The sequence below is a fragment of the Gekko japonicus genome, unplaced genomic scaffold (assembly GCF_001447785.1).
Source record: "Gekko japonicus isolate JY-2015 unplaced genomic scaffold, Gekko_japonicus_V1.1 scaffold591, whole genome shotgun sequence".
In the NCBI taxonomy this organism is placed as follows: domain Eukaryota; kingdom Metazoa; phylum Chordata; class Lepidosauria; order Squamata; family Gekkonidae; genus Gekko; species Gekko japonicus.
In genome coordinates, this window is record NW_015171521.1 from 14,916 (window position 1) to 25,555 (window position 10,640).

At 42.6% G+C, this 10,640-nt stretch overlaps 2 protein-coding genes across 3 annotated transcripts in view; one reads left to right on the forward strand and one right to left on the reverse strand.

Moving 5' to 3' along the window:
- APOBEC2 (apolipoprotein B mRNA editing enzyme catalytic polypeptide like 2) overlaps positions 1–2,674 on the forward strand; it is a gene marked incomplete at its 5' end in the record, with an annotated part of 7,521 nt that extends 4,847 nt beyond the window's left edge. The window contains one exon of the mRNA XM_015419447.1: positions 1,937–2,674. The remainder of the gene's footprint in view (positions 1–1,936) is intronic.
- Positions 2,675–5,504: 2,830 nt separating this feature from the next.
- The window catches only part of OARD1 (O-acyl-ADP-ribose deacylase 1), a 9,530-nt gene continuing 4,394 nt past the window's right edge, over positions 5,505–10,640 (reverse strand). For both annotated transcript variants that reach the window (XM_015419454.1, XM_015419455.1), the window contains 3 exons: positions 9,120–9,178; positions 7,208–7,320; positions 5,505–5,710 (listed from right to left, as the gene is read on the reverse strand). In XM_015419454.1, coding sequence (XP_015274940.1) covers positions 5,608–5,710; positions 7,208–7,320; positions 9,120–9,178 — 275 coding nt within the window. In that variant the 3' untranslated portion in view covers positions 5,505–5,607. The remainder of the gene's footprint in view (positions 5,711–7,207; positions 7,321–9,119; positions 9,179–10,640) is intronic.

Consider the following 10,640-nt stretch of genomic DNA (forward strand, 5'->3'; position numbering starts at 1 on the left):
CGGGAGAGGGATGCGGGGTTGGGGGGGGTTTCTCCCCAGTGGAGCGGCTTCGCGCTCCCCTGGGAAGGGAAAAGGGCGGGCGGGCCGTGGCCTCCCTTCCCGGCCGCTACACGCAGCCGGGAGAGGGATGCGGGGTTGGGGGGGGTTCTCCCCAGCGGAGCGGCTTCGCGCTCCCCTGGGAAGGGAAAAAGGGCGGGCGGGCCGTGGCCTCCCTTCCCGGCTGCTACACGCAGCCGGGAGAGGGATGCGGGGGTGGGGGGGGTTTCTCCCCAGCGGAGCGGCTTCGCGCTCCCCTGGGAAGGGAAAAGGGCGGGCGGGCCGTGGCCTCCCTTCCCGGCTGCTACACGCAGCCGGGAGAGGGATGCGGGGTTGGGGGGGGTTTCTCCCCAGCGGAGCGGCTTCGCGCTCCCCTGGGAAGGGAAAAGGGCGGGCGGGCCGTGGCCTCCCTTCCCGGCTGCTACACGCAGCCGGGAGAGGGATGCGGGGTTGGGGGGGGGTTTCTCCCCAGCGGAGCGGCTTCGCGCTCCCCTGGGAAGGGAAAAGGGCGGGCGGGCCGTGGCCTCCCTTCCCGGCTGCTACACGCAGCCGGGAGAGGGATGCGGGGTTGGGGGAGATGGGGGGTGGGGGAGAGGGATCGAGGGGGGGGACGGCAAGGCCGGGGAAGGCCCGGCTACTTACCCTCCTGCTTCTTTCTCCTTCCTGAACGGAATGAGGATCGAAGCAGAGGGCGGGGTGAAGAAGGGGGCGGGGCTTCACCACGTGACTGCCCCGCTTCTCTTCCGGAGCGCCGTACCGGAGCGCTCCCCCCCGACTAGAGCCCTGCTCCTAAGTAAGCTTATTGATCATTGGATAAGAGGCCAGGTCCTCTCATGGATTGAACGGTGGTTAAATGACAGGAAACAGAGAGTCAGAATAAACGTCCAGTTCTCACAATGGAGGGAAGCAACCTAAGGGGTCCACAAGGATCCATACTGGAGCTCACTGTCATGGGTTGTGGTGAAGTCCAGTCACTTACGCATCTTCGAAAAGGACTAGATGAATACCTTGTTGAAAAGTTCACCAACAGTTATTACTCATCCTGATAAAATTTTATTTTTATTAATTTATAGGTGTCCTGCCTTTCTCTTCAAAACAACATTCAAAGCAGCTAACAAATATGAAACATCTATATATCTAATTCCCAACTTGGCTCCATCTGCGGATACTGAATTCCATGAATTGGAGCCAGGTGGAGAGAAGGAATATTTGCCCACAAATTTAGGGTGCCCCCCAGGGTTGCAGAAAAATCTAAAAACTTTACCAAAATCGATGGGGGTCTTTAATCCCCCCCCCGAACCTCTCTCCACATGTGCATGACAGCAGCTGCTGCTGGGAGTTCCATCTCTGCCCAGAAGCCCATAAGACAGTGGGAGGGCTTCTAATGTCCTGGCCCCACTGGTGGACCTCCTGATGGCACTGGTATTTCTGGCCACTGTGTGATACAGAGTGTTGGACTGGATGGGCCTTTGGCCTGATCCAACATTGGCATCTCTTATGTTCTTATGTTGTTAAGTCCCTCCCCTCTGGGATCAAAGTTTGCTGGCCCTGCTTATGGAAGGGGGAGATGCTTTCCCAGGAGTAAGGAGTCAAGGACTGCCCCACTCCTGGACCACCGGAGAATAAAAGTCTTCTGTCTAATACCAGCTGTCATGTCCACTGTCACTAAGCATGCCTAGAGATGCCAATGTAAGACAAGACTGAAAGTAATATTCTGTAGTTACATAAAATGTGTCACATGGATTTTATTTTAGGTACTTTAAAGGGATGAAGAGAACGAAAACCAAACTCCCACCTCCATTACAGGAAATAATTTTATATAACCCACTTTGCTTATCTGAATAGTAAAACACCAGAACATTTAAAAAGAATAATTCAAAGTCTCAATTTCTCTCTCCAGGGCCTGCTTGTAAAAGATCTGCCAGTCCTATGGAGAGACAACCATGATATACTCTGACATCTGGGACTACTCCCTTCAGTCCTCCAGACCCACTCTGAAGCAGAAAATACTACTGCAAGTCTCTAGTAAACATACCGTTGTGCTGACTAAAAATACATTTATCATGCTGCATGGAGGCATTTGGTTGTCTGAAACATGTAAGGCTGCCCTGCTGGAAAAGAAAAAGCATTGTGTTCTGGAATGAAGTTAATGTCTGCAGTGTAAAGTTAAAACTTCAGTGGAAAAAATCAAATTACACCAAAAATCTTTCTTTAAAACAATACCACAAACTAAACAAGTTTAGGAGACATGTTTTTGTAATAGTACAGATCTTTTTGTAATGACAATAAGTATATAAAATGTTTTGCTTTTTCTTCCACCGTGTATAACTAAAATCCATGGCTTAATATTCTGGTTAACTTCTCTGAAACAAATGTAAGAAGTAATGCTCAGCATCTCTTTTATCACTTTTCCTACTGTAAACAGGGCAAATAAGAAAATAAAACAAATAGCCGTTGCTGGACCTAATTTGACTGAATGCCTTTGGCAAGACTGTCGACCCTCGATAGTTAGAGAAGCCTCCCCATCCTGTTCCATAAACACAGGCATGCAGATAGGATGAGAAATACTACAACAGTGTATTTCTCACCCTACAAGCATGCTTGTGTGTCAAAATGTGGCCAAAGCTTTCCTAAAAGTGAACATAACCACTCTAAGGCAGAGCTGCTGATACGAAAAAGCTACAACTATACTAAGATCATGTACTTGGAAAACAAAGCAGATACAAGGGCTAGAATAGTATACCGGTGTACTGATGCAATGCTGCTATTCATAACCAGCAACTTGACCAACAAATGACTTAGACCTGTAGCTCAGTATTGTTCAAATCCTCCAAATACAGATTAACAACCACTACAAACAGCAATCTTACTAGCTATCACTTAGCTCCTTCCCAGCTACCACATAAGTCCCAGCACAAGAGTAGAATTAAGGCATTTTTAATCAGGAAGATATTATCAAGGTCAGCTCCAAAACAGATTCCCTACCTGACAGGGAAAATCTGAGAAAAAAATTACATAACCTCAGGTAAGTCAACTGTGAAACAAAGCCACCTTTTAAGAACCTGGAAACACTAGAGATAAAACTATAGTTCCAATCCAAAGCGGCATGTGATGGTTCAAATCCTTTCTTTCAAATATGACCTTCCCCACACTGTACTATCTCTCTAGCCTCAGGAAACCTTCACAACCAGCTTCTGAAGCAGGAGGAGGAACAGCTATTGTGGGGGAGGGGATGTGAGAAACTCTAGTATGCACCCATAAGCCCTTGCTCTTGTCCAAAAACATTCTCATAGCCTATGAAAAGGAATGTACTTTTACATTTAGAATATGAGAAGGAATATGCAGAGGTCATTTCGGGGGGGGTCGCGGGGGATCGCAGTTCCCCCGGGTGAGGTACGGGGGCGGGGTACATGACGAAGCCCCACCCCCTGCTTCCGGCCGCCCCGCTTCCGGCCCTCATTCAGCCAGGAGGAGGCAGGAGAAGAGGGAGGGTAAGTTGCTTCCTCCCTGCCTCTCCCCACCCCTGCCTGCCTGGGGCCAGGGAGGGCCTTCGCGGGGCTTCCTTGCACTCCCGCCGGCCTTGCAGGTCCACCGCCGGGCCCCTCATGGGGCTCAGCGGTGGAGCTGCAAGGCCGGCAGCAGCGGCCGGGACCGTTGGGGGCGGGGTGTGTGGCCTTATGACACACCTCCGGTGATGTCAGGGGGTGTGGCCTTATGACACACTTCCGGTGATGTCAGGGGGTGTGGCATATGCTAATGAGTTATGCTAATGAGTTCCCCTAGCTCTTTTTCTACGAAACAACCCCTGGGAATATGTAACTGTTCAGATCCCTTGAGAAGTAACCAACTGATACTGAACTGCAAGTACACACAGTCACAAGAGACATCTGACAATTTCAACAAAAGTATCATAGTAGTAGTAGAATGTCCTGAATAGTGCATTTCCATGTGTACAGGGAAGTGCTGTGACTTAGCCTAGGTCTGTCCCTGGGATCTCAAAGTATCTCAGACAGTAGTTGCTGGAAAGACTTTTCCTTGCTCAAGATCCTGAAGAGTCACTGCCAGCATGGGTAGATAATATTGAGTTTGATGGACCAATAGTTTGTCTCAATATAGGGGAACTTCCTTTATGAAAATGGAAGATTCAATTGAAGTTTTCCCTACTGTGGGACCTAGTTCCTCTGAGGGAGGATACAGCTATACAAATAAATACAGTAACTGTATACCAGTGTGGTACAGTGGTTTAAGGTGTTGGACTAGGATCTGGGAAATCCAGGTTCAAATCCCCACTCTTGCCATGAAAACTTACTGGGTGACCTTGGCCTAGTTACACACTCCAGCCTAACCTCCCTCACAGGATTGTTGTGAGGATAAAATGGAAGAAAGGAAAATTGCGTAAGCTGCTTTGGGTCCCCATTGGGGTGAAAGGTGGGATATAAATAAAGTAAATAAATAAATACATTGAATATACATGTATTTTCAGATACAACGGAAAGCTTCAGATACAATGGAAACATTTTAGATGAATATTTATTTTAGCACACCGAGGAGGAACATTTATTTTCTGTGTACCTATGAAAACCAATTCAGAAGTGACCTTGAAAGCACTGACGTTATACTACAAGATCAAGTGCTGCAGAAAGAGATAAGGCTACATTTTGGCAAGACATGGAAAACTCCCATGTTAAATATAGTGGCCACTTTAAAGAAGGTTATTAATAGTTGCTCAATTAAATTATGTAGCACCTATTTTTCATTGCTAGTAGTCAATAAGAACATAAGAAACGCCAATGTTGGATCAGGCCAAAGGCCCATCCAGTCCAACACTGTCACACAGCGGCCAAAAATACCAGGTGCCATCAGGAGGTCCACCAGTGGGGTCAGGGCATTAGAAGCCCTCCCACTGTTGACCCCCCAAAGCACCAAGAAGACAGAGCATCACTTGCCCCAGCCTGAGAGTTCCTATCTATATCTTGTGGCTAATAGTCACTGATGGACCTCTGCTATGTGAAGCAAATATGGAATACAGTGGCTATGAGCAAGAGTTTCACCTCTGTACACAAGGGGTTCCAGCATTTGGAGGATCTCATGAATTTCAGAGGAATTGCATATACACATGAACCCTCATATGAGTAAAACAAGATATTGCAGCCCTTCTACAAAACAATCATGTTTGGAAACAAATTTATGTAAAAATAAAGAACAGCAAATACGTTTTCAGTATTTTACTAAAATGTCATAGTTTTCCATGTTATTTTGAAACATGAAACTGCAGTGAAAAAATTAACCAAACACAGTAATGCAAAGAAGTTTTTTTTAATAAGTTGCATCATTTGCCAAATGGCAGAAAGAGACACATGGTGATTGGCTGTAATACTAAAAAAGAGTATCCCTGGATGATCTATGTATTTTGTACATAATACTATATATGATTGAACATTAGCAATGATAAGTAATGTCTAGAGGAGTGGAAGAAAACATAGTTATGAACAGCCCACCATCTTATACCAAATCAGTTACAAACACAAAATTACAACAAATGGAAAAATGAAACCCTGTCTCAAGAATGACTTAAAGTGTATAAACTGTGATTTTAATATTTGTATCTTCAAATATTTCTTCAAGCATTAATGAAACTTTACTCCAATCCAGGCGATCAAGTCCACACCCAATCCTGAAAGATAAATGATCAAAGCATCAAGGACATTTTTCTTGAGGTTCCTATAAAGTACACAGGCAGGTGTTAAAAACACTTTTAAAAAGTGATATTACTACCAGATCCATCACCAAAGAAACATCCTGACAGCTTTCCCTGCTGCATGATTCTAACCCGGTTTACTCCAGAATGTCACAAGCTTACTTCCAGGTAAACCAAGTTTATAACTGTAATTGTCATCTCACATCAGAATCTGTGCAAATGCCACAACATATTGTAGATAATAAGTAGTATAGAATGGAATCCACAATGTTTATGTTTATATATTTATTATGTAATGGTACACCTCGGCTTTCTATTATAAATAATACCCAAGATGGCTAATATCAACAAAAAACAAAGAATAAAAAAGAATTTGTTTTAAAAAACAAATGTAAACTTAAGTAAAATAACAGCAATAATCTAAAACAGCAGTCAGCTGTGATTTAAAACAACTAAAATGGAAATAAACAGCAGTAAAAAGTTAAAAATTGATAGAAAACTGAGAGCCAATAAAATGTCAATAAGTAATAAAGTCAGAATGATGGTTATCACATTTACGTTAAAAAGGGACACTTCCTGCATACTCAAAAATATTATAAAATATGTGTTCAGCTACTAAGGAAGTCAGCAAACTAAAACAAATATCACTGACACGTTAGAAACATCACCATATCAAAGTCTGTATTTCTCAGTATATGATTAGTACAATTGTTCAGGCTCTGGCTGCTAACAAGTTTCACCTATTGGCTTTTTTCCCCACAGGAGTTCTTTGGACCACAAAGATGGTCAGAGATCAGGTCTCAGAAAATAGTGTTCTGTGTGGAACTCACAACAGCATTTATTCTATTGTCTGAGTAACAAAACAATGAACTATGATTTGCATTATGGGAACAAGCCTTGGAAATACTCAGGCTCATACATTCCAACCCATTGTACACAGCTTGTAAATTAGTTCACCATTTCATCCTACAATGTGTTTTCTTGTTTCCCAACAAGGATTAAACTGTGGTTTGGAGAGAAGAAAACACTCAATAGTTTATAATTTGGAGGAAATGACAAACTGTGACTTGACATCAAGAAGTAATTAATTTCTGGACTTCACAAACCCAAGGGTTTCCAAGGCTCACTCTCATAATAAAAAAGCATGGTTTGCTGTATGTGGATCATGCCTACAACTTCCACAAGGTAAAATGAAATTGGAAGCAAAGGCCCTAAACTCGACACATAAAGAAACCGTAAATAAACTGATGAATGAATTCTAGTAACTCTCTTAAAGCTTCTGCATGTAGATTTTCATGCTGCTATTGTTTATACTGCAGAAATTTCTTATCCAGAGCTGAAAAGAGGAAACGATTAGACTTGCCTCTTACTATGAACTTTGTGCTTTTGATCATATATTTCAGCTGCACAGGCAAAGATCATTAAAGTGAGTATTTGAAGACCTCCAGTTAATAAGAAGCCATTTTTGCTTACTTGGGCATAGAAATGCAAGTTACACCATTCTTCAGGCAATGGATTTTCATAGCTTCTAAACTGTTCCGCAGATTGTCATATGTAGGCTTGTGAAAGTATTTATTTTTTGTAATCTAAATAAAAGTGTAAGGTCAAACATGGATTAGATATATTTTGCATTAGATTCATTTGAAGCACGATCCTATTTATGTCTGCTTACAAGAAACTCCCATTGAGTTCAACTGCATTAAGAGCTTATGATAGCAGCACAGTCCTTTATTAAGATTCATAAATATTTTTATCCAGTGTTTTTCTAATGACAAATCAAGCAAAGATCATACAAATACTCTATCCTGGGTCATTTAGAGCCAGTATGGTGTAGTGGTTACAAGTAAAAGAATATAATCTGGAGAACTGGATTTGATTCTCCATTCCTCCACATAGAGCCTGCTGGGTGACCTTGGGTCAGTCACAGTTCTCTCCGAACTCTCTCAGCCCCACCTATCTCACAAGGTGATTGTTGTGGGGAGAGGAAGGGAAGAAGAGTAGGGTATAAAAACCATCTCTTTTTCTTCTTTTTAATTTTGCTGTTATTTGGAATAAATTATTAAAATGAAATATGCTAGGGTTTGCTATAATCTGGACACAGGCTATAACCTTAAAACTATGTATTTCTAAGGTATCAGTTGGTGGACATGAAAATAGGATCGTTATCAGTGCTTAAACTCTTCTAAGCATATTGATGTCACTGAACTTAGAAGGGTGTAACTTTACTAATGATGATACTATACAGCCTGTGCTTTACCAAGCAAGAAAAAATAAAAATTCTGTAGCTAAATATTCTGATCTGTGATTTCTGATAAGATTTCAAGGCTAAAAGTATAGACAAGCAAGTAACCCCCCAGGACTTGCAAGGGGGCATCTCATCCCCCCCTCCATTATTTCCTCTTAAAAAATCCCTTCCCTCAAAGCCCCCATAGCCTGTCCTATTTTCCAGCTTCTTCTCTTTATTTTATTTATTTTATTTGGCTTCTATCCTGCCCTCCCCGCTGCAGCAGGCTCAGTGCAGCTCACAACATTATTACTGATAAAACAATTTCTCAGTTAAAATTACAATAAATTAAACCTAAAAACAATACAAAGTGCTAGCAATGGCATACAACATGGTGGGAGTCCACAATCAATTAGCGCATGGTCTGGGTCATGTCAGGAAGGCACAGGCTATTCAATGATGTTAATGATATTATTGGTGTTATTGAAATATTGATAGTATTGGGGCCAGGGCCTCAGATGGTTGTGGCGGCTTCCCTCCTTTACCACCTATCAGTCAACCTACCGTTATCTGCCCCCATTTTCAGCTTTCCCTCCTTCCCTTTCCCTATAGCCTCTCCCTGGGAAAACTAGCCAATTCCCCACAAGCAACTGTGCCACCCTCGCTCTTCCATTTGCCCGTTGCATTGGTTAATTTCACACTATTCACTGTGCAGCCGCATTTTGACCCGCATCTCCCCCCAATTTCCCCCGTGTCTTCTCGATCTCATAAAACAAGGATTGAGAAGATGCGAGGGAAATCAGGGGGAGCTGTGGGTCAAAATGCAGCTGCACAGCGAATAGTGTGAAATCGACCAATGCAACTGGGGCAAACGGAAGAGTGAGGGCAGCACAGCTGCTTGTGGGGAATCGGTCTCTGTGTGGTTCCAGTTGCACAGTGGGAACCCCACAAGAGCTTACCTGCAGGGACAGTTCACTTTCTCCTGTACCCCCCTCCCCACACTATTTCCTCTTGTCCTCTACCTGGCAAGCCTTATCTAAGATGAGGGTGGACATACACCACTCATAAACAAAAATGCAGCACTACTATATGCATAGATCTATTCCTACTATAATCAGTTCACATGCCGAGACTCCTGCTGTGTTTTCTATCTATTCTTACCAGATAGTACACATAACGGTTCTCCCTCTTCAGAACAGCAACCTCCCCAGTTGTTTTTCCTAAGGGGGAATAAAAAGAAAGCTTAAAATGTCACAATTAATTGTTGATTTCCTTAAAGTACTGCAGAAATGTATGTTATTTTTCAACAATGCCTGGACTATTTTACAGGTCTGCTGTGGGGAAAACTAACATACCAGACCAATGTAACAGTGTTCTGATTCACTACACACATCTTTGCAACTATATATGTATATACAGCTACATGTGTGTGTGTGTGTGAAATAACAGCCCTGATCCATTCTGACACAGAAGATCTTAAGAAGAGATTTATCTGGAAATAAATATTAAAATAATTATTACAGAAATTAACTTCCCAAGTTCTTATACAGTCTTGCCTTTATGCAAATGAGCAGAGCTACTAAAGCAGTTGCAGGATAAAGTCTAAATATGTGCTTACAGAGTTCATTCTGAAAATTATATCACAATGTAAATACAGCCAGCATGCCACATCTTCTTAACCATATATGACTTAGCATCACATAAGGCTCCAAATATTTCTCAAATATACATCAATCTTCAATATGTGAAATACATGAGCTGCAATGAATAGGCTGGAGATTTAAAGCAATATCTAACATTTACTGTTTGACACTCCCAACCCAAAAGAAAGACTTCACAGATTCTCAATTCACAGTTTCAATGGACTGCAAAACATAATCACCCCTAGATGTCGCCAACTCTCCTTAATCCATTTGAATTGGAAGGAACTTTTAATCTTTGTTTCTGTTGTTTTTTTGAGTTTGATAGGGTATATTTCGGACTTAGATTGGTTGATCTGCAATCCCGAAACTCTTGCAAACGATGTCAGGATGTGGTGGATAGCCTGGATGGAGGACATCGGATCAGAAATATAGAGGGTGAGGTCGTCTACATATAAGTTCACCTTGTGTTCTTGACCCCTTATTTTGAATCCACTAAATGTACCAATCTTCCTTAATTCCTTGGCTAAAGGTTCTATTGCGAGTGCAAAGATTAATGGGGATAGGGGGCAACCCTGTCTGGTTCCTCTTGCGAGAGTTACATTATTAGAGCTGTATCCATTCACCCTTACTTCTCAGTGTATAGCGTTTTAGTGCCTTCAGAAAGTTGTTTCCAAACTCCATTTTCCTGATGAGTGTTAAAATATATGGGATTTCAACTGAATCGAAGGCTTTTTCGAAGTCTAATGCTAATATCAGAGAGTCAGACTGTAAAGATCTCCTGTAAGTGATAATATTTAGGGTTCTGCGGATATTATCAGCTATTTGGCTGTTGGGGATGAAACCTGTCTGGTCCGCATTGATGTAGGCGGGGATGAACTTTTTTACTCTGTTAGCCAGAATTGTTGTGAAAATTTTGTTGTCATGATTTAACAAGGTTATAGGTCTGTATGATGCTGGGTTTCTTGGGTCTCTATTTTCTTTGTGTATTACCGAGATGGTGCCTTCGGTCCAGGATTTTGGCATGTTTCCTTTCAGCAGG